Below are 26,660 nucleotides of genomic sequence, written 5' to 3' on the forward strand. Positions count from 1 at the left end.
TTTTGCAATTAAATATTTTATATATATATATATGCCTAAGAAACCGTTACGACAGAACGACCAGAATGACTGGTCGACCAGTCACTATGACGTGCACTGACCACCAAAGGGCAGACGCTCAATGCAGGAGTTGCCCCCTGGTGGTCAGTGTGAACCCACAGCCAACCTCCCGCAGCCAGCTGGCAGTGTCAGCATCTGGCCCAGCAACCATCACCTTCTCTCCCCACCCTGCCAGGGCCTTTGGGCTCCAGGCTGAGACAGGGATCAGGGAGTGGGTGGCAGAAGACTCAGCCCCTTTCCCAAGGGGGCAAGGGCCAGCTCCCTCCTTGGGGCCAGTGGCCAACCTCCCACATCCTGTTCCTCCCCCTGGCAGGCCCTGATCGGCCTAGGGACCCCACCCATGCATTTATTCGTGCACTGGGCCTTTAGTTTTTAAATAAAAGTGATCATCTTAGTTATGCCCATAAAGTTTTTAAATATGTTTTTTCATATTATTATCAATATGTATCAGTTTGTTCCAATATTCATATGAATGTATCGATTATGATGTTATTAGGAGCTAATTATTACAATCATATGTGTAAAAATATGTTCTCTAATCAAAATACTGCAAAGTTAAAATTATTTTAACATTATTGGTTAAAGAATATGTTTAATGTATAATTTTTTTGTTTTGTTAATGTTCACCTGCAGATATTTTTTTTCCATTGATTTTTGAGAGAGAGAGTAGAAGGGAGGGGGAGAGAGAGAGAGAGAGAGAGAGAGAGAGAGAGAGAAACATCAATGTGAGAAAGACACATTGACTGGTTGTCTCCCGCATGTGCCCCAACCAGGGCTGGGGATAAAGCCTGTATTTGAGGCCCTTGACTGGAATTGAACCCGCAACCCTTCAGTTTGCAGGCTAATGCTCTAACCATTTAGGCAAGCTGGCCAGAGCTATAATTTTTTATTACCTGGTTCACTTAGCATTAGGTTGGGAGCCAGAGAGTCATTTCAACCATGCCAGCTGTGTGACAGCAAGTGAATCTCTTACCAATTTATGACCTGAGTCTTCTCATCTACAAAATGAGGATGCTAGCTAGAAAGTGAGAGGTTTTTCTCCATGAATGCTATATCTAGATAAGTTGTCAACGTTCAATTTGGCATTGATATAGCATGTCATTTATTCATTTAGTCTTTTCATTTAGTTTGACTATGTGTCCCTTAACTTACTGGTTTCTTCATTTTCGGATCTTCTTTTGTAGGTAGCACCTGACTAGCTCCATGAAGAGTAAAAATGAATTTCATAATGAATATTATTTGTTTATTGATCTTTATTAAATTTCTCTACAATTAGCCCTTCTTGACTTTTCTATATGGCAATATATCACTTTTAAATTCTCAGTAGAAAATTGCATCTTGAACAAGGCCCCAGGAAATGATATAATGCAGTATATCAGCATTAAATAAACAAAATTTCCCTAAACTTAAAAAATGTCTTTATATCCTGCATTATATACCCCAACCAAAGTGTTTCTTGTTTCAAATCGCAATGGGGCTTGCATTTTAAAGAGTTAAAACTTATTCTAACTACTCGTACCATAACCACATATTAAACATCTAAATAACGCGTCTTGGCATCTTGTGCCTAGAAAATACTGCTGACTTTTTTCTCCTGGAAATCTGGCCTTGATTTGCATTGAATTTCAATGACTTCCTTAAGCAAACACCTGGCAGGTCCTCAGGTCTGCCAGGTGGAAATACGGGTCCACAGACACAATGCTGTAAAAACAGTGTGCTCTACGGCAGTGTCAGAAAGGTTGAAGGTTGGCCACTGTCCAGACCTCAAGTTGTTCACACTGTCATTCCAGACAAGCAGTGCAGGCAAGTTACACTATGCCCCGGCTTGAGTGAAAGGATTCAGCTCAGCTCCTGCTGAAAATGGATATTTGTACAGTGGAACAGTTTCATTGTCCTGATGAGTCATGCTCATGACTTGCGAGGCTTCTAAAACACTGTGGTTTTGGACCTCTGCCAAGTCTCCCAGCCCCAAAAAGGCACTCCTCCAGAGCCACGTGGATCTAGATTCTAGACTACGTGAAGGATGAAAAAGGAGAGCATGCCCCAAAGTTTCTCTGCCCCCATCCTCAGCGCCTAGATTCAAGGATTTTTTTCATTTCCCTCTCTCTCTCTCTCCATTATACACCAACTACAAGAGTTGGAATGAGTCCATAGAAAAGCAATTATTGGTAGTGGATTTAAAAAATAAAAAAAGAATTGAAAAGGCTGATAGCTCAACAGCAACAAAAAAGAGGAAATGAAGCAAAAGTGACTACAAGTCTGGGAAATATTAAATGACGTAGACCAATAGGAAACTTAGATTATAAAAGCATGAATCAGTAGAAAAGGAAATGGACATATGAGCAGATTAGATTTAGGAGAATGTTTCTCAGCCATGACACATTGTGTTTCACGGTGTTACTAGGAAATTCAAAATGCTTTGTGGACAATTTTTATACTGTGGAAAAATTATTTCTGTGGGAAATGAAGATACATAATATTATAATGTGAACATTTAGATGAGTAGGTTTGACAAAAAAAAGAGAGAGAGAGAGATAAAGCTGGCTGTAAAGATGTCCAACTGGTGTTAAAGAAAAACAACGTATTTACAAGGAGAGCCAAGAAATTTGCTTTATGAGTATATGACAGAGCTAGAGCAGTAAAGAGTTTTTCTCAAAGGCATGGTTCAGAAAGTCATCAAATAAATAATGTTTCTATAAAGATGCTTTTCTAAAAATCTGTATGATCTTATTATATGCAGAATATTTTCATTGTAAATGTTGCTGATTTGTTTTAAGCCCTTTAAATGTTCCAAATTTTCAACAACATTTTTGTATTCAAACCTTATCTCAATACAAAAGGTCTGTGAAGCAATGACCTCGAAGAGTGATTTAATTTGGAATGGGAGAGATAAGCAACACTGGGCCTCAGTTTCTCACGCATCCCTCAGTGGACCAGGCCACTAAGACCTTTCCCAGAATTACTTACACTTACTGGAGCAAAAAAAGAAAAAAAAAGTTTGAGAAAAATCTGATTTAAAAACTGTTTCTAACATTGTGGTTAATCTGTGATTACCTGATTTTTAAAGACATCATTAAATTATTTAAAATGAAATGTAAAAAAATCTATAGACTATATGTCCTGGGCATTATGCTAGTCATAAGAAATAGTAGTCCATAAACTCTATTCTTTTCCTTATTATTTAAAGATAATTTAATTTTGAATTTAGTTATATCACATGAGGTATTAAATTTATTGAAATTTAGCTGCTAACTCATTATTTGAAGATCCACACTATAATTAACAGAGAAGCTTTGTAGAATAAAGTAAATTTCTTTTTTTTTTTTTATATTTCCTCACACAGTAGGAACTCAATTTATGTTCATTGAGTGAATTGTCCGAGGGCAATCTTGAAAGTGTTTTCTTTTTTTTTTTTTTTATTCTTTTAAAAAATATATTATAATAAGTATTACAAAGGGTATTACATATGTGTCCTTCCCTCCCCCCCCCCCCCCCCCCGCCCTTGACAATCCCCTGGCCTCCCTTACCCCCCAATGTCTTATGTCCATTAGTTATGCTTATATGCATGCATACAAGTCCTTCGGTTGATCTCTTACTCCCCTCCCTTCTGCCCCCCAACCCTCTCTGGCCTTCCCACTGCAGTTTGACAATCAGTTTGAGGCAGCTCTGCCTCTGTATCTATTATTGTTCAAAAGTTTGTAATGGTCTTTATTATCCATGAATGAGTGAGATCATGTGGTATTTTTCCTTCATTGACTGGCTTGTTTCACTTAGCATAATGCTCTCCAGTTCCATCCATGCTGTTGCAAATGGTAGGAGTTCCTTCTTTTTAACAGCAGCATAGTATTCCATCGTGTAGATGTACCACAGTTTTCTAATCCATTCATCTACTGATGGGCACTTAGGCTGTTTCCAGATCTTAGCTATGGTGAATTGTGCTGCTATGAACATATGGGTGCACATATCCTTTCTGATTGGTGTTTCTGGTTTCTTGGGATATATTCCTAGAAGTGGGATCACAGGGTCAAATGGGAGTTCCATTTCCAGCTTTTTGAGGAAACTCCATACTGTCTTCCATAGTGGCTGCACCAGTCTGCATTCCCACCAGCAGTGCACAAGTGTTCCTTTTTCTCCACATCCTCTCCAGCACTTGTCGTTTGTTGATTTGTTGATGATGGCCATTCTGACAGGTGTGAGTTGGTACCTCATTGTTGTTTTGATTTGCATCTCTCGGATGATTAGTGACTTTGAGCATGTTTTCATATGTCTCTTGGCTTTCTGAATGTCCTCTTTTGAAAGGTGTCTATTTAGATCCTTTGCCCATTTTTTGATTGGATTGTTTATCTTCTTTTTGTTAAGTTGTATGAGTTCCCTATAAATTTTGGAGATTAGGCCCTTATCAGATATGACGTTGGCAAATATGTTTTCCCACGCAGTGGGTTTTCTTGTTGTTCTGTTGATGGTTTCTTTTGCTGTGCAGAAGCTTTTTATTTTGATGTAGTCCCATTTCTTCATTTTCTCTTTAGTTTCAACTGCCCTAGGAGCTGTATCAGTGAAGAAATTGCTTTGGCATATGTCTGAGATTTTGTTGCCTTTGTATTCTTCTAGAATTTTTATGGTTTCCTGTGGTACATTTAAGTCCTTTATCCATTTTGAGTTTATTCTTGTGTATGGTGTAAGTTGGTGTTCTAGTTTCATTTTCTTGCATATATCTGTCCAATTTTCCCAACACCATTTATTGAAGAGACTATCTTGGCTCCATTGTATGTTCTTGCCTCCTTTGTCAAATATTAATTGAGCATATTGGGTTGGGCTAATTTCTGGACTCTCTATTCTGTTCCACTGATCTATATGTCTGTTCTTGTGCCAGTACCAGGCAGTTTTGAGAACAGTGGCTTTGTAATACAGCTTGATATCTGGAATTGAGATCCCACCTACTTTGTTCTTTCTCAGGATCGCTGCAGCTATTCGGGGTGTTTTTTTATTCCAGATGAATTTTTGGAGAGTTAGTTCTAGATCTTTGAAGTAGGCCATTGGTATTTTAATGGGAAGTGTGTTGAATTTATAGATTGCTTTGGGTAGTATGGACATTTTGATGATGTTGATTCTACCAATCCAAGAACATGGTATGTTCCTCCATCTCTTTATGTCTTCCTCTATCTCTTTTTTCAACGTCCTGTAGTTTTCTGAGTAGAGGTCTTTTACCTCTTTAGTTAAGTTTATTCCTAGATATATTAATTTTTTTGGTGCGATAGTAAATGGGATTGTTTTTATAATCTCTCTTTCTGCAAGTTCACTATTGGTGTATAGAAATGCCTCAGATTTCTTGGGGTTAATTTTGTATCCTGCTATATTGCCAAATTCATGTATTAAGTCTAGTAGTTTTTTGACGGAGTCTCTAGGGTTTTGTATGTATAATATCATGTCGTCTGCAAATAAGGACAGTTTTTAAAGTAAATTTCTTTACGAAACAGATGAAGTCAGATGATGAAGGAAGTCTTATATCATCTACTCATGTAAGTATAAGGTTTTTTAAAAATCTAATTCTGAAATTTTTGCCTTAAGGAGAAGAGAAATATGATTAACTGGCAAAATTGATCTATCCTATGTACAGATTGATCATATTTTAATTGCTTAATTACATTATTTCCTGGAATATTTTAAATTATTAATATTACAAAACTCTTAATCTGAATGATGAAATAGGGTTTTGTAATATTACTACTCCAAGTGATTTTTTACAAATGTTCAGTACTTAATAATGCTTCAAGTAAGAAAAAAAAAGAGAAAGAAACAGAGGGAAATGATAAACCATTCTGTTGAGAATTATACATGATCTAATTTGGATAATACAGTAACTAAGTCTTAATTTCTTCCAACATTCACTTGTATATTAGAATGTACAGCTGGTTAATTTAATAATGTCTATTATAATCCATTTGCTTCTTGGTTATAGTTTTGTCTGCCTAGTGTTCATCATGTGAAACTATGGAAATCTTTAGTACTTAACTTTAATATAACATAAAAACTATTGCCCAGTGTTTCCTTCTTTATAGAAAAAATTGTTCTTAGTATGTGGATTCTTCTGATAGGACTGCAACTCTAAATAAATTAGATGATCATTTTAGGTTTCCCCAAATGCATTTTCCAAGAACATATAATTAAGCAAAGTATACATTCTGATTCTATAATTCTAGTTCTAAAACTATGCTCTTATTTTCTTGAACTGTTTTAGTTGTAAAATAAAGTCAAGACAAGCTACTTTTTCTTTTTCTTTTCTTTTCTTTCTTTCTTTTTTCTTTCTCTTTTTCTTTTTTTTTTTTTTTTTTTTTTTTTTTTTTTTTTTTTTTTTGCCTTTATTGCCCAAAATGGTTCCTTTTTCTTTACTTTTCCCAGGTTCCTTTTGAAATACTGGCACTTTTAATACTTTTTAACTCTTGGAGGATAAAGTCCTATATGCTGGAAAGCATACACAGAGTAATTAAAAATGATTATTTAGGAAAGGGCTATAAGGTATACAGAACCAATGAAGCCAGTTCACTGGATTAGCAATGAAAGCACTGTGCTATAATCCTACTGGCCCAAGTTAGTAATGCTACTTTGAAATCTATAGCTCATTAGAAAGTGCATATGAGACCTTCAGAGATATGACCACTGACCTATAAGCTCGTGTCTGATTTATTGCACCAATAAAACCATGGTGTCTATAAGAACAATCACTAAATAATGTGAAGTGTGGTTGGCATTGCTAATCTACAAAGCAAGTTAATATATATCTATAGTAGACAACAGGTTAATAACTTTATAAAAACCAATTAATAGAAAATTGGTCAAACATTATGATAGTAGAACTACAAATAGTGAATAAGCACATGCCATGATATTAAATGTTACTAGTAATGAAAGAATTGCAAGCTACTTGGGAAAGAGAGGAGAAGTTTAGTAAATTAAAAGGGCAAAACATTCTCTCATGGGCCTAAGCAGATGGAACATGTGTCTTTCTATACCATGTTACATTACTAATGGAAATATTTTTTCCTGTTCTTACAGGAATAAAATCATTGCCTTAATTCTTCCTTTTGTTGTGACTGTGAAGATGTGTTCTTTAACAATAAATATAACTTAGAAATAAAGTGAGTTGGAAACTTTTAATTTGACATTCCTCTTCTTTGGTTTTTGAGGATTCTTCTTAGTATGTTATATTTTATTTATCTGGCAATAAAGAAAAGAAATATAAAATTTCTAAATGAAAGTAATTGATAAATTTCTAGAAATGATTAAAGCATCTTAACATATAGAAACTTTTTTAAAAAGAAAGATTATTCAGTAGAGTCTATATCTACACAAGAAAACTAACAGGCTAATATTTCCATTTATTTTTATTATTTATTTTGCCATATATAAACTTCTCTGAGAAATCACAAAATGACACCTTAGAGGTCACCTAGTTCAACCCATTTTCACTCAAATATGAGAGCTGAAGACTTGAAAACTAGACAACTTGCCTGAATCATAAAACCAATTCATAACAGGTTTGGCACTATAACACCCTGGTTTTTCCACTAACTTGATTGGTTATATCTTTCAAACCCAACTTGATTGGATTGACAAATTGGATTGAAATGAGGTATAATTCTATGTGTTTTTCCACGTTCCTTCCAAGGGTCTAATGTTTCTGGACAGCTTTGCTCCCCTCCAGTCACTTTCTCAAGGACATCTCAACAACACATCCTTCCTTCCTTCTTAAGGTGAGAGTGGGTGTAGGGAGCGGCTATAGGGTTAAGCCTGGGACTGACCTGTTGGCAAAGCCACAAACAAGTCCCAGCTTAGAGGGCACAGCCCTCTTAGCATAATTAGGCTTGACCTTATGATACTCCCTAGGTCTTATCTGGGTAGCTAATGGGCTGAGGGAGATGCAGCAAGTGAGGCCAAAACAAGTGAAACTCACAAGAACACTGTAACTATGGTGACCACTAACTTGTTTACCTCTAGCTATAAAAGCATCAGCTTGCCTCTGGATCTCTCTCTGTGGCCTCAGCCAGGCACAGGAAGATCCACCTAGACCCAGCTTACTCTCTATGTCTGTCTTTTCTACATTCTTCACCGCCCCCCGCCCCCCAGCCCCCTCAGGCTTGCGGAACCCTTGGCTGTGCTGGCATAGCACAAGTGGGGCTATGTTACTTACTTATCTCATCTCCTTCTCTATGATGTCTTCTCTGAGATCTCTTTTTTATTTCCCAAGGAATTTTTAATCCCACTGGGCATTTTAAAATGACCTTGGGAATGATGTAGAGGCAGGACTATAGCAAAGGGGAAGACAGTAAAAATTATGAGTTTGTCAAGAAAGAAAATGAATAACACTCAGATAAATGGGAGAAAATTCAGATACAATTACATTTGGAACCAATAAATCTAAGGCAATGGAAATATATCTGCATGGATGTTCTTCTGGAAAATCAGGTCAAACAACTTAGTCCATTAAATTGCAATAATGTATTCAATGTTTTGCTTGCTAAGGAAGTAAAGAAGGAATTTTAATGGCAAATATATGGCTAATCACTCACCCTTTTCCAGAACACTTCATAATCATGTTTTTTAATCCCACAGCTTTAGTGAAACTATTTCTTCTAGACAAATCCATCAAATTGGGGGAAGAGGTTTCAACACACTGGTATAAATTTGGGGAAGACACAAATATTCAGTCTATAGCACCTTGTTAATACTTATCCTCTCCCTTTCATAAAGAATCATTTATGAATTAAACTATGATAAATCTTGTAGAATTACTGGGTCATAGGATAAGTATATGTTTAGTTTTATGGCAAATTGTTGGGATTTTTTTTTTAAATATATTTTATTGATTTTTTACAGAGACGAAGAGAGAGAGAGAGAGATAGTTAGAAACATCGATCAGCTGCTTCCTGCACATCTCCCACTGGGGATGTGCCCGCAACCCAGGTACATGCCCTTGACCGGAATCGAACCTGGGACCCTTCAGTCTGCAGGCCGACGCTCTATCCACTGAGCCAAACCGGTTTCGGCAAATTGTTGGGATTTTTTATGAAGTAGTTATACCCCTTTACATTACCAAGAAGTATGTATGAGAATTCAACTTGCTCAACTTCCCCACCAACATTTGGTATTATCAGTCTTTTCAATTCTAGGCATTCTGATGGTTGTGTAGAGGTTTTTAATCTGCATTTTCTTGACAACTAATGATGCACACACTCTTTTCTTGTGCTTATTTGTCATTAATATGTCTTCTTTGCCCATTTTTTATTTGATTATTTGACCTTATTCTAAAGTCATGGAAGTTATTAGTACAATGTGAATACCAGTCTTTCATTATCAGATATTTGTTCTAAACATATTTTCTCCCAGACTTAAATTTGATGGTTCATGCATGTCTCTTGATGAAAGGTTGTAAAGTTTGATAAATTGATAATTTTCAATTAGTTTTTTATAGTTATTTTTTCATAATCTGTCTAAGAAACCTTTGCCTATGTTCAACTCACAAAAATATTCTCCTACAATTTCTTTACCAGCCCAGTGATTAAGGCTTTAACAGGTAGGCTTAGCAGCCCTCTCCAATTAACTATCAAGTATGGTCCGAGAGTAGGGACATCAGAGCTGTTATGTTAGGAAGGGTCAGTCCAATAGAAACTTACATGGCTATTGAAGCAGAACTTGATTGTCAGTTTTTGAAATTGAAAAACATACAGACCTGTTAAATATCTAGGAGGAAACATTCAATTATAGTATCTAACATGTCAAGGAAAGTAGATATGTATTTGAAAAGTTGTATTTTTTGTTAAACTTAATCCCAGTTTACTTTCGTAGCCTTCAGGAGAATTAAAGTCATGATAGAACAGCCTTGACACATTTTATTGTGTTAACTGCTTATATATTTTAGACCTGAAAGGATATAATTATTTAAAGTTTAGCTAATGATGGCATTTCAGGCTTATAGGCCTTAGAGATGGAATACATTCAAATGATCTATATAAAGCCTCTAATTGTGAAGCGGAAAAAATTGCCGACTTCTGTATATCAGACATTCCCTTGGTATAATGTTGAATAATGACATGGGATAATATTGCATGTGAAAAAACACACTGTAAATTGTGCTATAGATATGGGTGATATTATTGATGATAATATTTACTCCTTGTCATTTGGAAGGCAGCACAGAGGCCTGAAGGAGTTGGAGGTAGGTAAGGTAGGTTTTGATGAAGGAAATGATGAAGGAAAATTCTGGCCAGGTGAATATAATGGGCAACAGTATTTTTCATGTAGCAGCATAAGATTCTGGCACCTATACCATGAGCAAAACAAGGTAGAAGGAACGCCAACACACAATGTTTCCTTCACAATACTTTTTCAAAGCTAATCTCAGCAGAAATAATCTGGCTGCTTTGTATTTGAAGGAAAATGGCATAAAACCAACAATCATAATTCTCCCTAGCCAGGAAGGTGCCAAAATTGGATGTGTTTTGTTTTATTTTTTTTGTAATTTAATTATAATATAACTTTTCAATAAACAACTGAATTTCTCTCTAAGTTCTTATTTTAACTTTTACTTAACAATCTCTCAAATGAGTATTATAAACAAAAAACAAATGATTATCCACTCTGAGTTCCCACTGCTGCATTTTAATGAACATAAAGAGTAAGCATTATATCTAGATTTTAAAATACTTTATTGATCTTATGGTCTGAGGGAAACAAAGATGATAGTTTTCCCAAAAGCCTTCGTGTTTGCTTCAAGTTCATTGGCAGTTATCACGGGTAACATTAAAAATTATCCTGATTTTCTTCCTTCATTTCCCCTATGAATTTAAAGGGATTGTTCTTAAAATAATAACATAAATGCTCTCTAGAGCACAGGGTCTGAGAGGTTTTGCGGATCCATGCATGACTCACGATAACAATTAGAGGTCAGCATATTGTGTCCCCAGACACAGACGCCAATTCCATCCACAGACGCCATTTGGAGAAATGCTGGCACAGACTGCACAGTTTCTTAAGTGTGGGAGAGCCTGTGCCATAGAGCCTTGTTGAGTTGTAATTTCACAATATCTCTTAGTCACCCATAAAATTGGAAGCAAGCAATTACATAACAAATATCATACATCACAGAACAAGATGGATAATCGTGTCAAACACATTGACTAATTCTCTAAATTAACTCTTTCATATGAAGAGGGAAGCATTGCATCAACTAATGAGGCATAGGCAAATAAGACTGTTACATGAAGTTAAGGGAAAGGGGGGTGGGGGGGAAATGTGGTAGAAGTCCCAGCCACAACCCACAGACAGAACAGTATCAGAAGAATCTGTTAATAAAATAACAGACTTCAAATCAGAGGCACCATCTTAAAAACGTATATGAGTCACACCCTCCTCATACTGTATGTCTCATAATAATGACTAATTTCTATGACTAACATTAAGATTTTTAAAGACATTCAAAATATAGAAAAAACTTTGTTGAAATGTAAAATGCAGAAGTAACTAAACTGGGTTAGAAATCTTGTTGTGAGGCAGAGAGGGTAGACAAAGCAGAAAGTGGATCTAGAAGGGAAAATAGAACTATCCAGCACAAAATCCTTGAAAATTTTTGAGCCAACTTATCTTTTCTGCTTCACCTCCTATCCTTTCTCTACACATTGCGTATGATCAGACACCCAGGACCACTAGCTGCCACTCAAGGCACCATACATGGGGCGTCCCCAAAAATGTATACACACACTTTGAATAATTATAAAGGCAGTGTTTATTAAAATACATTTCATTTTCAAAATTGAGCTATTAGCCTGGCTGGCATAACTCAGTGATTAAGCATCAACCAAGGAGGTCATGGTTCAATTCCTGGTCAGGGCACATGCTCGGGTTGCAGGCTTGATCCCCAGTGGGGGGGCATGCAGGAGGCTGCCTATCAATGATTCTCTCTCATCATTGATGTTTATATCTCTCCCTCTCTCTTCTTTCCTCTCTGAAATCAATAAAAATATATATTTTAAAAATTGAGCTATCAGCTGTTACAGTGTGTATACATTTTGGGGGGACACTTTGTATGTTCTGTCATCATGTTTGCTCATAGAATTCCCGTACTGAAATATTTATTATCCTTACCACCTTCTCCATCTGCAAAATTCTAACTCATCTTCAGGCCATCCATGAAATGTTCTATGATCCTCTCAGGCAGAAATCTCCCCTGCATTTCAACTCCCAAGGCCCTGAGTTTATAGTTCTATAATAGCATCCATCAAAACTTATCTGATATTATAGTCAAGCATCTGTCTTCTCTGTTTAATTGCAAGATTCCTCAGGGCATGGATTAAGTTATATTCACCATTTGTAAGCCCTATACATTTCACAACAATGTGCACACATTCAGATAAATATCTATTGGTTAAACTGAAAATGATTTTAGTATTGAGATGAATCTTAGAGTCATCCAGTCCAATCTTCCCATTTCACAGCAGCAAAAATTGAGGCCTGGAAAAGTTCAGGCAAATAGATAATCAATGACAAAATATGATTAAGATATAGATACTCATTTGCCCATTCTTGTCTTTTTCCTATTTTACAACTATGAGATAAAGCATCATTCTCATAAAGTTCATAATAACAGCTCCAAAGTCTTCTAAAGAGAAGAAAAAAAATGTGAATGAGTTAGGACTATGTGAATAAAAATTCTTAAGATGCTTGCAGGCTGAGAGATTTTTGAAAAGTATTTGAGAAAATATTTTGAGCTGTATTGATTCCACAATGTTTGAGAAGCAGCTTGTGATATTTAACAGCCCCCAAAGGCAGCTGGTCCTCCCATTCCAACTTGGTAACAGTATGTTAGGAGATAAATAGATAAAATTATTTGCTATAATTATAAAATAAATACAACTGAATGGTTTATGCTGTCAGTCTGGAAAAATTCAGAATCATGTAATGCTCGTGATAGATTTTGTCCAACAAAATGTTAAAACTGAATTCAAGCAACCTGTATAATTTTTTTAAAAAGTCAGTTTTTTTAAATCTCTATTATCAGCAAAAATCAAGCTTCTTTTGTGTCCAGAACTACGTTTACATATTTCTCTTATTCGCCTTTTATATTAAACTTGTCCTATTCTTGCATTAGTGAATACCATACCTTCTCAATGCCATCTTTTTGCTTGGGAAAACAAGAAAAATGAAAACTTAAAAACGTTAATGAACTTCTGTTTTTGGATTGTTGTAGTTGAGGAAGTTCTCAAGAGTACCCTCAGGTCCAATAATTCTCTGTCTAGAAAGACTTTGAGAACTCAGCAAAAGTGTTAACTTACAGTTATGGTTTATTACAGTGAAAGAATGCAGGTTAAAATTCACAACCGGCAGAGACACACAGCGCGGGGACCAGGAGAGAGCAGGCATGAAGCCACCAGCTATCTTCTCCCAGTGTAGTTGTGCGGACAGCACTTATTCCTCCAGCAATGACGTGTGACAACATGCATGGAATATTCCCAACCAGTTACTCACTAGGCATCAGTGTCCAGGCTTTTCATTAGAAGTCAGTGAGATAGACATGGCTGATCTTAGTTCCCAGCCCCTCCACAGGTCAAGCTGATACCACATGACCTAAGACCCCAACATCCATCACATTGTTAGCATAGACTAAGTGCAGGGAAACAAAGAGACTCACTGGTTAGGCTATCCCTTCAGTCAGGGCCTGCCTAGAAGCTACCTCCTAGGAGCTGAGAGCAAGGACCAAACCTTTAGGCAATGACTACATGAGTCTTTTGTAAGTTTTAAATAAGAATTCTAAGAGATCAGGACCTCTATCCTATTGTTTCTGCCCTATACCTGAGGTTTCCAACCCAAGCTTCCAAACTTACTTGGTTCATGGAGCATTGTGTCTTAGTTATCTTTCATGGAGCCCTTTAGACCAAAAGAAATTCCCAACAACTTAACGGTAGTCATTTGCATGGTGTCCAACATGTGATTCCCTGACGAATTTTAAATATCCCATGGTGCCCCTGGAGTTTGCTGCTGTGCCTCGGGGTACCTTAGCACACCATTTGAGACTCACAGTTCTATATAATGCTTCAGTCATTATAGAAGACCTTCTTTCATTTTTTCCTTTAAAAATGTTTCATTGAGAACTAAATTTGTGCGGGAGGCTAGGAACTGGATGTTCGTATACAAGTAAGATATGCTCCTGCACAATTCAAATGTTTAATAGATATATCATAAAGTTAATAGTAAAGAAGTGAAATTTGGGGAAAAGATTATTTTCTCCATTGAACAAATAAATAAACTGAATTTTCCTGAGCTGTCACAGGATCTGAAAGACAGGAAATGTTTGTTGAATTGAATTGTAACAACTAGAAGGACTTGCTTACCTTAACTGTCACGAGTGTGCATGCAAATAGCACCTATCAACAAAAGCCTATTTCTCTGTTCATTAGAATAAAACCTTCACTCTTTTAGAAAATCTTTTCTCTCTTTTGTATGTTGTTATAAAAGCAACATAGCATTTTAGAAATTTTAGGAAGTAGAGAGGAAAATCATCACCATGTCACCATCCTTATATAACAACCACTCTTGTTTATTTTGCCCAGAAGGAAGGGACTTTATTGGGGAGTGGGAGCAGCTGAGTGGGTGAGCTGGTTCTTCTAACAGTCAAGGCCTGAGGGAGAAGATTGGGTGGGGGTTGGGGGTGGGTTGCAGTTAAATGGAGAAGGGCTGAGCAGTTTCAATGGCTGAGTTTTTGCGGAGGTGTTTCCCAAAGGGGAATAACCGTTTGGGGGAATTGCAGAAACTGGTCAGTTTCACAAAGTAAAGTTCAAGGATGGGCTGGTCGATTTCATCTTTTACTGCAAGCATGTCAAAGTTGTGGCCCAGCCAATATAATAGTATGTGAGAAACGTTTTAATAAAAATTTCATAATTTTTACAATATCTTGTTATACATAATTTATATACTGGTATATAAAAGCCTAAGCGACCAGCCGACTGGCCAGCTGTTTGCCCATCCGACCGGTAGCTATGACGTGCACTGACCACCAGGGGGCAGACGCTCAGCGCAGGAGCTGCCACACTTTGGTGACTTGGCAGCTGCGGTTCTCGGTGACGCACCCGGAACCAGAGAGGAGGGAGCCTGATTCTGGGGTGTGTCACCCAAAAACTGCCCTCTCAGCAATCCAGGACCCCTTGGGGGATGTCAGAGAGTCAATTTTGGCCCGATCTCTGCAGGCCAGGCAGAGGGACCACATTAGTGCACGAATCTGTGCACCAGGCCTCTAGTTATTAATAACAAACTATAATGTTCGCTAATGACTGATTACTATAATTGTGTTGCATTCATTTCCCTTACACGCAGGTGCATGATTTCTCTCTACTAATACAACCCACATAAACTTAAACCTTGTTTATTTGGCCTGTGTTAGCCTTTGAGTTTGATGTGCTTGTTCTATGGCTCCTCTCCAGGACTTCTGATCTGGAGGGCATCCCTGGACGCCTCTGTGGGGTCCCCTGACGGCTTGTTACTTCTGGCCTGGGGTCTCAGCCTGCTCTAACCTCAGGTTTTTGCTTCTCCTGCTCCAGGTGGTCTCCAAGGCCTTTCTGTGAGGAGCCTGCTTTTTCCATCACCCTTGATGACTGGGGGCGGTGGGAGAGCAGCAGGGAAGGGGGGCGCTCAGCAGAATAACCACTACTACTTTTGTCTTTATTTTATCATGCACATGCTACACTGTTGTAATCATGGTACCCATTAAATGTCCCTTGCCTTTTTCACTTAGCATAGTTTTGTAAGCACTTCTTCCTTGTTTTAAATGAATTTTCTCTAAATGACCTTTTCCTTCTTCCCTCATTTGGAAGAGATTTACTTTCCCTTTTGCTAAGAAAATCTACTCTTTTCAGAACTAAAACTGTTGTCAGGTACATGTACCTCGATGCTTGATTAACCTTTAGTTTGGACAAAATGAATTACCCAGCAAGGATGATGCTGAGGGCGATGGTACCAGAGGAGATTTATCTTGCCCTTGTTTACCCAACCAGGAGGCATTCCAGTCTCTGGACAGGGGAAGCCAGCGGGCTGTAAATTTCTCTGGCTCCTGTAAACAAAGCCTGTCAGGAGGCAGCGGGGACTTGACACCCGCTTCAGAAGGGCCGCTGGGGAACAGAGAGCAAAGGCCTCTCTCTTTATGGGACTATGTGCTGGGGAAGAGGACACTGGGGATTTCTAGATGCAGAGATAGGGCTAACATCTTTCTAGTAAACAAAAACCACAGTGGTGGAAACTTTGAGTTGTCTTTAAACAGCAAGGGCTCAGGGACTCCTTCAGTGAGGAGGGAACTGGCCTCTCAGGTCAGGAAGGGCTGGTGTTGCAGTTAGTGAAGCTCTTCTTGCCTTAATTCAGAGCTTCCACGGTGGGGGCTGAGAGATGGATTTCCTTGGCACAGTGTTCATTTGGGAAGGAGTGTGGGGCACTCGAGTAAATACACTTGTGTTTTGTAAGTGAGTGATGGCATCCTGGATGTATACTTAGAGTATTAGTGATGACTGAGTTTAGCTCTGAACGGTTTTAAAGCACTATTGTCAATACAAGAGGTAAAGAGGAGTTCTTTTTTAATAGGTGAGGAGGGGGAAGCTGTCCCAACCATCACCTCGGGAATTAAGAGCCATAATATATAGTGCCGCATTGCAAATATCCCAAGGGTCATCGACGGTTGATATTTGATCTTTCCCTTTTTATTTAAAAATGTGCTCATTAATTAAAAAGTAAGATATTATTGACAGCATTTTTTATTTTTCAAAAATCTTATAATGGTCTTACTTCCCCAAGTTGCCTCTCTCGTACTCTCACTATTGATGGGAATATAAATTGGTGCTCAGTTTCTGTGATAAAGCTTCAATACTACATCAACCCTTTGCTGCAGCAATTTAATTTTTAGGACTTTATGTTGTGGTCTGTTAGGAATGTGTACAAGGTTTAACATGTTAATATTATACACATTAACATATTAAGTGTTCCATATTTTTAAAATCATAAATGATCAAATTTTTAAATAAAACAGAATTGGCTAAATAAATTATGGCACATCTATATAGTAAAATTCATTATGGTCACAAATCTTGATGTACAGATATTTTAATGATATGAAAAATGTTTAGGATATATTACTAAGTTAAAAAACAAACAAACAAAAGCATGCATCATTTAATACATATTTAATAGACACAGATGCAGATGCTAGAATGAAATATATCATGTTAAAACTAGAGCCCGATGCACAAAATTCGTGCAAGAGTAGGCCTTCCTTCCCCCAGCTGCCGGCACCACTTCCCTCTGGCACCCAGGACCTGGGCTTCCCTCACAGCCCCGGCTTCGTCCGGAAGGTCGTCTGGAAGGACGTCCGGTCTAATTAGCATATTATGCTTTTATTATTATAGTTTCAATGGCTATTTTGAGTGGTGGGAAATAAAATTCTTCCCTTCCCTCCCTCCTTCCTTCTCTCCCCGCCTTTCTTTTTCTCTTTCTTCCTTTGTTTTTTTTTTTTTTTTTTACCCTCTTCCTTCTTATTCCTGTTTTCTGTTTTCCAAGCTTTGGGGCTTTCATTTTATATTTTTCTTTTCTTTTTAACATTATCTTATAAGAGTCTGCTATTTGGATTTTCCTTAGGGAATTTATGTGGAAAAAGAAAGTGAAACAATTGTGTTCCTCTCTTTTCTATTTGATGCCCTTTCCCGTAATAATACGAAGGTCTCCCCCTCCCTGGCTGAAGAAGGGAGAAAATAGGAAAAGGAGGACCAACATTCCACTGTGCCTTTCAGAAGAAGACCTAGACAACAATTCCGCCCTGTCCATTCCTCTTCAGGAAATACATTTTTTAAATGACATCTATTTCTTTTTACCTGGTCGGATAGTTGAAGAACTGGTAGAAATACAAGTCAGCTATTTGCTGTATAATCATTTCATGGTATTTAAACATCATGTATTTCTTCTCCACAACAGTTAAGAAACTAGTTTCACCTTTAATATGTAAAATTTAATGATTTATAGCTTTTCTGATACCTCATAACATTTTTCTAATAAGTTAATAAATCTAGGTTTTTTTCATTTTTTAATTAATAACATTTTTCAAGAAAACCAAAACAAGTCTTATTTGAAGGCCGGGATAAGAAAAGTGCTAATAGAAAAGATAATGTTCATTAATGATTAAAAGCAGTTGACTTCATCAATTCTCAAACTTGACATAGTCTCCTGATATTGAAGTCTTAAGGAAGGTGCATAGCTCACTGCAGGTTAAAAAATATTGAGAACTGAAACTGGTAGTGGCAATAGTGCTTATATTGTTCTAACAACTGAATATAGCCTGACATGAACGGATGTTCAGGAATATTAAGCTTGTGGTAGGCAAGTGAAATTTATGCCAGAGTTTATTTTTAAGCAATCCTTTTAAAAACGTGAATCCTACAATAGCTAAGATCTGGAAACAGCCCAAGTGCCCATCAGTAGCTGAGTAGATAAAAAAGCTGTGGTACATTTACACCATGGGATACTATGCAGGCATAAAAAAGAAGACCTCCTACCCTTTGAGATAGCATGGAGGGCCCCCGAGTATATTATGCTGAGTGAATAAGCCAGGCAGAGAAAGATAAGTATCACATGATCTCATTCATTTGTGGAATCTAATGAACAAAATAAACTGATGAACAAAATAGATCCAGAGACATAGAAGCATGGAACAGACTGAGGAACTGCTGAGGGAAGGTGGGCGTGGAGAGAGATTAACCAGAGAATTTACATGCACCAGACAATAGGGTGGGGAAGGCCTGGGAGGGTTGGGTGGGGGGTGGATGGTGGCCAATGTGGGGGGGGGGGGGGGGAAGTGGGGGACATCTGTAATACTTTCAACAATAAAGATAAATTTTTTAAAAAGTGAATCCTATCAGCACAATCATGATGGGTGCTTCATGCTTTTCTTTTCAGAGAAAATTGATGGTAGAACCAGTGTTTTTGCTTTGCCTTTTAACTCATGTCCATGCTCCAGGTGTCCCATGGATCCCAGATTGAACTCCAGGGGATGCTGGGCCCATGGTTCAGGCAAGTCTGAGTCTGTCTGGGGGCTGAAGATATGACATGCCATGCTTCTCTCTTCCCAAAGGCCAGATGAACTCTGTAGGAAGGAAGTCGTGGCAGTAATCAGGGCTGAGAGCTATGGGCCGCCTTCAGGAGTCCCAGCAAGAACTTCTAGTTGGTTCAGTGTCAAGGAGAGCCATTGCCAGGGAACTGAAACCTGAGGGATAAGGAACAAAATGGTAGACTTTGCAAGAACAAATTCTTGGAATACCTATGACAAATGTGTGTGGGGAGGGGTTTCCAAACCATGGGAGGACCTTGAGGGATTTGATTGCTACTGACACTGTGGAGATATACTCTGGTCTCACTCTCAGCCTCTGGTCACCTGGAAAACATTATTTTTATATCCTTTCTGAAAGAATAGTTTTCAGGTGGGGTACACAAAAGCACATAGGGGGGCTTCTTGCTCCTGCCTTTAAAACAATAAACACTAGAAGTATCATTTGGAGAAAACAGCAGCTACCAGGAAATTAATTAGCCAAGTTGGAGTGTGCGAGTGACAGGGTGGGGAGGGGTGGGAGACCCATGAATAGCATTTAATCTTCCAAATAAGAAATCTTCATTCTTGGGTCAGACTGATAAATGAGGTGGCATTTAGACTGCTAAATTGGATTTATCCCTTTGGCATGCAACCGAGCATCATATGCACTCGATAGACATATTCTCTGGTGTTACACTGCTTTCTTAGTATTGCATAGCTAGTCATCTTTCTAGCATTCTATCTGATTTGGAAAATAGTTTAGAACAACCCAGTGACAACTTCACGATAAGAAAAAATATTGTACACCCTTCACAGCTCCTTCCTATTACATGAATGTGTAAATTGAATGCTCTCTCAAGATGAAAAACACAAGGGCTGGCTTCCCAAAAATGTTTTCATTGGCTTTAGGGAACTAAAACACACCAGTCTGGGTGACTAATACTTCCTGTAAAATAAAGACTGATCAACACATAATTAAATTCTGGCTCAAATATAATTGTTGTCTTGGAAACAGTTTTGGGAATAAATGTGATTATGCTAATGAAACTCCTCATGATTCCCACCAGGGATCCAGTCCATTAATTAGGCCAGGCCATTTTACAACCCGGTGCTATCCATTTTGGAACATTTAAAGGGTTAAGTATAGTTCCTAAAAGAACACCGAAGAGGAGAAAAAGAAGTGATAAATCTTGTAAATTACTTATCAGCTCTCATAAGGATTCCAGCGCTTTTTCGTCTTATTTTGTGGGTTTCCAAGATTCTTTTTTACCCAGTTAGGCAGAAAGTTGTATATTGCGCATTTGGAACGGATAATTCCTAGAGTTATTTCTCTGAACTCCTTGAGGGCTTTAAAACCGGGTGGACCCAAGAGAAGCAAGAGAAGCCAAACCCTGAGTGTGTTTTGGGTCCAGCTCTGAGTATCGAGTCCTTTGGTAGGAAGTTCTACTCAGTGCGTAGCCCCAAGGGCAGCTGCCTGCTCGGGAGGGTTTGGCTGGAGCCGAGTGTGAACTCCGGGCGCCGGAGCGCATCGCGGCTCAGATCACACCCACTCGGGGTGCGCGTGTGAGCGCGTGTGCCTGCGCGCGTGTACGTGTGGGGAGGTGTGCGCCAAGGGGTGGGGTCAGGGGCCGTGAGGAGGGCGCTAGGTGACTCCGGAGCCGGGGAGGTCGTGCGCTCCGCCTCGGTCCCCAGGACCCCGGCGGCTGGCCCGCGTGCAGGCTGCACCTCGCCGCGCGCGTCCCGGTGCCACAGGCCTCCCGGCCCCGGACCCCGCCCTCCGGCCGCCCGTCCCGCGTGGCCCGCCGCGGGGACCGGCGATGGCGCGGGGCTGACGCCGCCTCCTCCGGACCCCTGTGCCCCGCCCGGGGTGCGCGGCGGCCCCGGCGCCTCCCAGCCCTGCATGTGGGGCGGGCGCTCGCGCCGGGAGAGAGCGGCCCTCGGCGCCCCCGAGGCGGTGCCCGGCCGCGCGGGAGGACGAGGAGGAGGAGGAGCGGCCCGGGCCCGGTCCCCGGCGCGCCGCGGCCCGGGAGCACGGGCTCCCCGGAGGGAGCTGCTGGCGTCCCCGGCCCGGAGGAGGGACCCGGAAGCAGAAGCGGAGCCGCGAGTGGAGCCGCGCCGCTGCCCCTGCTGCCCGCCGGCGCCGGGTGGGGGTCCCGGCGGCTGGATGGGCAGCGGCGGCGCGGGCCGCGGGCGGCGATGGGCGAGGAGCAGAGCACGGTGAGCGGCGGCGGGGTCCCGGAGGCGGGCGACCCCGCTGGCGGCGCCACGGGCTCCCCCGAGCCCCCGAGGCCGCGGGGGGACAGCGGCGGGGCGCCCGGGCCGCGCGCCGCCTCCGCGGATCCGAGCGGCGGCGGCTGCGGAAGCGACTCGGGCTGCGCGGACACGAGCGCCCCGGAGCCCGCGGGGAGCCGGGGGGCCCCTGGCCGGACGGAGAGCCGAGCCCCCGGGCCGCCCGCAGGACTGGCGCTCACCGGGCCCCTCAATCCCCAGACTTTGCCACAGCAGCTGGAAGAGCAGGAGGAGGAAGCTGGGGACCGAAAGGAGGGAGGGCGTGAGCCGCCGGAGGCGCCCCCCGGAGAGGAGCCGAAGCCCGGGATCCGCGTCGGGACTCCGGACGCCCTGGTCCTGGACGTGCTGGGCCAGCGGCGCCCGCCCCCCGCCCGGAGGCAAGTCTTCTGCTCCGTGTTCTGCGTGGAGAACGTCCTGCCCCCGGACCCCACGGCCGAGCCGCTCTCGCCGCCCGCCTCGCCGCCTCGGGCCCCGCCGGTGATGGACGCTCCCGGCACCCCCTCCTCCATCCCTAGCCCCCGGCTGTCCCTCCCCACGGACCGCCTGCCCCCCGATGGCGGCAGCATCGAGCTGGAGTTCTACCTGGCGCCCGAACCTTTCTCCGCGCCCAGCTTGTTGGGAGCTCCACCCTACTCTGGCCTGGGTGGGGTCGGGGATCCCTATGCGCCCCTCATGGTGCTGATGTGCCGGGTGTGCCTGGAAGACAAGCCGATCAAGCCCTTGCCCTGCTGCAAGAAGGCCGTGTGCGAGGAGTGCCTCAAAGTCTACCTGAGCGCCCAGGTAACCGCGCCCCGTCCCCTGCTCCGCGCCCTGCCAGCATCCCCAGTCACTGGCCAGCCAGGCCCCGCGCCCGCGCCCTGCTCACAGGCAGAGGTGTTCCCCACCCTTCCCGGGAGCCTCTGACAGTTTCTTGCAAGTCAGTGGTTGAAATGTAATTATTCCAGTGTGTGTTTTTTCCTCACTGGTTAACCTGACTGGAACTTAACTCTGCTCTGAGCTTCAGGCATTGGTTGGCAGCCGCGGAAGGAACAGGGCACAGGGAATTGCCCTCTGCTTTGTTTCTCTTACTAGATTGCAAGGTAGAGCCTGCCTCTCGGGCCTGGGGTCGCAGACTAACACATTGTGAACATAAAATAAGTATGGATGGACTTGGTGAACAGAAGGGTCCATGATCATCTGATTTTAAAAAGTAGCAAATAATGCAATGTGAACAGAGTAACAATACCAGGTAGTGCTTCCTGTTAAAATGTGCTCCCATTTATCTATTTCAGAAGGGCAATTTGTTTATTCCTTGGCCCTTGCCCATTTTTTCAGTTTTTCTTTTTCCACAGTCAAGCTGAAGTACTTTTCCTCACTGAACTCTCCAGCACAGTACTTTATTTATCTAAGAGGGAACAACACAGAAAGGGCAAAGCAAAGCTAAGAGGTTTAACAAAACAAGTGCTGCTGAAACTTTCTTCCTTTGCTCCTTATTTGAAAGCTTGGTGGTTTTTTGTTGTGTCTCCCCCCACCCCCTTCCCGGAAAGATTAGGAGGGCAACAGACCTGTTTTCCTTCACAGGCGCTGAATGCATTCTTCCAGCAGTTTTCAATGTTATGTTTCTGCCAGTGTCTTTTGCACAATCTGGAATGCCCTTTGATCTCTGTCTGACTGTCCTAGGCCTGTTCATCTTTCAAGCCCTGGCTGTTCAGGTGCCAGCTTTTCTGTGTAGCCTTCCCTGGCCCTCCAAGCCACTGTTTATATACTTTCAAAACACTTCTGTGTGTTTTACATCCACTGAAGTTACTCCTTATGTGTTGGTTTGTCTTGCTAGACTGTATGGACAGTGACTTATATTCCTTGTATCTGGTAGTTTCGTGTTGAGGCCCTTTCCTTTCATAGTGTTTAATAACATTGACTGAAGCGAACTGAACAGGATTTCACGCAGCGCCGTGTGGCTCCTTTGTGTTTTGTGGCTAATCTCTGCTGTGTCTAGACGGAAAGTGTGTCCTGTGCCCAACTGAAAAATGCAAAGGGAAATGTAGACAGAATGGAATGTTACACAAACAGTAACTTGCCCAAGATTGTTGAGATTATCCAAATGTCTGTAAGAGTCGATGGTGTTTCTTTCATGGTTTATCCACAAACAGATACTTAAAACAGGAGGATGTCTGCTGCTCGTTGTGGTAGTTTCAATGACATCACCGTCAAACAAAATTAAGCTGTCAAACAAATATTTGTGCCATCCATGGGCAGTCATGTGATGGGATTCAGACATTTCCAATATATGGGCCCTGCTCCAGGGAAGTCACTGTGAGAGCAGATGTGCACACAACAATCCGAAGTAGCAAATAGTGAGATGTAAACAGAGTGACAATACCAGGCAGTGCTTAATGTTAAACACTGGATACAGATACCATGGGTTATATAAGTTCAAGAGAGGTAGTCACTGCGGTTTGGCTTCTCTGCATTGCAGTGTGATTGATTCCCTTCATTAAGATGGGCCTTTCCCCCAGAGCAGGTTTATTTTATTTTATTTTATTTTATTTTATTTTACTTCTGTGAGTTAGTTTTAGGAAGTCAATGTTTTGATCTCTAGTGGAGAAGAAATGGGAGTAGGAGGGGCAAGGTGAAGTATCATAGCAATAGCCAACCACTAAAAACTCTTCTGAGGTGTCATAGTGTCTGAAGGTTGTTTGCAGCACTTACGATTGCATGCATGTTCCTGACCTTCTTCCAAAGTATTTGACGGAACTTTCAATGAAGAAAAATGTGTTGTTTAAAATAATAAACAACAACGAAAAGATGCCTCATGCGGGCCAAGCATGCTCCCACCTCAGGACCGCTGCTGCACTTGTTCCTAGGGCCTGCAATAGCTTTGATTCTGGCTTACTCCTCCCCTTCCAGGTCTGGATGCAAACAGATGTCACCCTTATGGCTTCACTAACCACTCTTTTCAAAGATGAACCCTACCCCACAACCCTGATCTCCTTTCCTGCTTATTTTGTCCATAACACTAACATACTGTAACTTATATTTCTGTAATTAATTTCCACAAAGACAGGAGTGTTCTCATGATTTGTTCACTACTGTCTCTTTAGCACCTAGGACACTGTATGACATATCACAGATGCTCAACTAATAGTGACTGAGTTTGTGAAAAGCTGAGTGACAAAGAAAGGATGAGATAACCCCCAGAAACCACGACTAGGAAGTGGGGTTCTGCTTGGGCACTAAATTCTCTCTGAGCTTCTTGATGTTTAAGACAAAAGACAAAGACTTAATGGTTTTAATATAGAAGACAGATAAAACTGATAGGGTTGCTAACTTTGTTATTAAACTTAGAACTAAAGAGTTTTTTGGCAAACTTTTAGCTTGTAAAAAAAAATGACATTATTTTTAATTGGATAAAAATGTAGGCTTGGAGTTGTAACTAAGTTCCCCTCTATTCAGAGGGTCTGTGTTTCTGTGTCATTTAACCTCTCTGTGTCTTAATTTCTTCATCAGTGAAGTGAAATTGCAGCTCATGATCTGTAATGACACACTAGTTCTAAAGCAAAACAAAATCAAACCGCAGATTTGTTTTGTTGCCTTACTAAACCGGATCAAAAGGGCCTACTTAGTGCTTTTTTTCTTGTTTTATAAGGTGTCTTGGTTTTGACAGGAGCAAATCTGTCAAGCCTGAACTTGCAGCATTCTTAAGACCTTTTAAAATAAAATGATACAGCTCGGCCGCGGTGGCTCAGGGGTTGAGCATCGACCTATGAGCTAGGACAGTGATGGCGAACCTATGACACGCGAACTCATTTTTTTGGTTGATTTTTCTTTGTCAACCGAAGGACTTGTATGCATGCATATAAGCATAACTAATGGACATAAGACACTGGGGGGTAAGGGAAGGTAGGGGTTTGTCAAGGGCGGGGGGGGGGGGGGGGAGGAAAGGACACTTATGTAATACCCTTTGTAATACTTTAAGCGAAAAATAAAAAAAAAAAAAAAAAAAAATGGCATTTAAATATATAAAATAAATATCAAAAATATAAGTCTTTGTTTTACTATGGTTGCAAATATCAAAAAATTTCTATATGTGACACAGTACCAGAGTTAGTTAGGGTTTTTCAAAATGCTGACACGCCGAGCTCAAAAGGTTCACCATCACTGAACTAGGAGGTCATTGTTCGATTCCTGGTCAGGGCACATGCCTGGGTTGTGGGCTCGATCCCCAGTGTGGGGATTGTGCAGGAGGCAGCACGATCAATGATTCTCTCTCATCATTGATGTTTCTCTCTCTCCTCCCTTCCTCTCTGAAATCAATATATGTGTGTGTATATGTATATGTACATATATATATATTTAGATGATATATTTCAAATAAAAAGTTATTAGTGATTTTGTCACCATTTTCCGAGTCTGTGCCAAATAGGGCAGTATTTAACATCACTTAAAGCTGATCCCTATTAAGCATTATGTACAAACATTAAAAATGTACCCTAAATGTGACTTGGACTATCACCTGGTTAAATTAACTTTCTCCTAAAAGGAGATACCGCATTCTTTGAAAGGAGGTATGAATGTGGATATGGGAGATGGGAATACAGATTTGTACATGAGTCTTATTTCCATTTGAGCCATGGACTGAATATGTGGTAAAGGTCAATGGGTAACTCATCGTTATTTCAGTACAGACATAACAAATTAGTCAGTGACAAATATCTCCATACTGTGGTTTAAAAATAATAGTTTTGTTTTTCAAAACATAATTCTTCTCCAGGTATTGCTATGACTTGAGGCTGTGGGGAACCTTTCTTAATGGAATGACTTTTTTTTTTAAATCATCACCCAAGGATATTTTTTCCACTGATTTTTAGAGAGTGGAAGGGAGAGGGAGAGACAGAGAGAGACACATTGATTGGTTGCCTCCCATATGCCCCAACCAGGGCCAGGAGCCTGCAACCGAGGTATGTGCCCTTGACCGGAATCAAACTCGGGACCCTTCAGTCTGCAGGCTAACACTCTGTCCACTGAGCCAAACTGGCTAGGGCAATGGGATGACTTTTCAGTGTAGTAGGTACCATCTAGTTTCCAATTGCCATGGTGAAAGGTTGAACTGATTAATTTAGAGTTTGGCTCTACATAGGTATTGACTGAGAGGCTGTAGAGCACCATGATAGAGATATAGTGGGAGTTATATTGGTTCATATTGCCTGGGTACATGACGCTTTGGTACGTACAA

At 40.8% G+C, this 26,660-nt stretch overlaps 1 protein-coding gene and 1 long non-coding RNA gene across 3 annotated transcripts in view; one reads left to right on the forward strand and one right to left on the reverse strand.

Moving 5' to 3' along the window:
• Nucleotides 1-18,695: 18,695 nt before the first annotated feature.
• LOC139012145 (uncharacterized) lies at nt 18,696-22,216 on the reverse strand. Its single transcript, XR_011471815.1, has 2 exons — nt 22,031-22,216; nt 18,696-19,336 (listed from the first exon to the last, which is right to left on the reverse strand). It is a non-coding gene; the product is annotated as an uncharacterized lncRNA (long non-coding RNA).
• RNF217 (ring finger protein 217) overlaps nt 21,075-26,660 on the forward strand; it is a 113,638-nt gene continuing 108,052 nt past the window's right edge. Inside the window, exons 1-2 of one of the 2 annotated variants that reach the window (XM_070417622.1) lie at nt 21,079-21,376; nt 21,650-22,228. In XM_070417622.1, coding sequence (XP_070273723.1) covers nt 21,356-21,376; nt 21,650-22,228 — 600 coding nt within the window. In that variant the 5' untranslated portion in view covers nt 21,079-21,355. Of the gene's footprint in view, nt 22,229-26,660 lie in introns of both variants that reach the window. The other variant, XM_070417621.1, reaches the window with a different exon arrangement.

The sequence above is a fragment of the Myotis yumanensis genome, unplaced genomic scaffold (assembly GCF_028538775.1).
Source record: "Myotis yumanensis isolate MYYU_CA2020_CCGP unplaced genomic scaffold, mMyoYum1.0.hap1 SCAF_6, whole genome shotgun sequence".
Lineage (NCBI taxonomy): Eukaryota > Metazoa > Chordata > Mammalia > Chiroptera > Vespertilionidae > Myotis > Myotis yumanensis.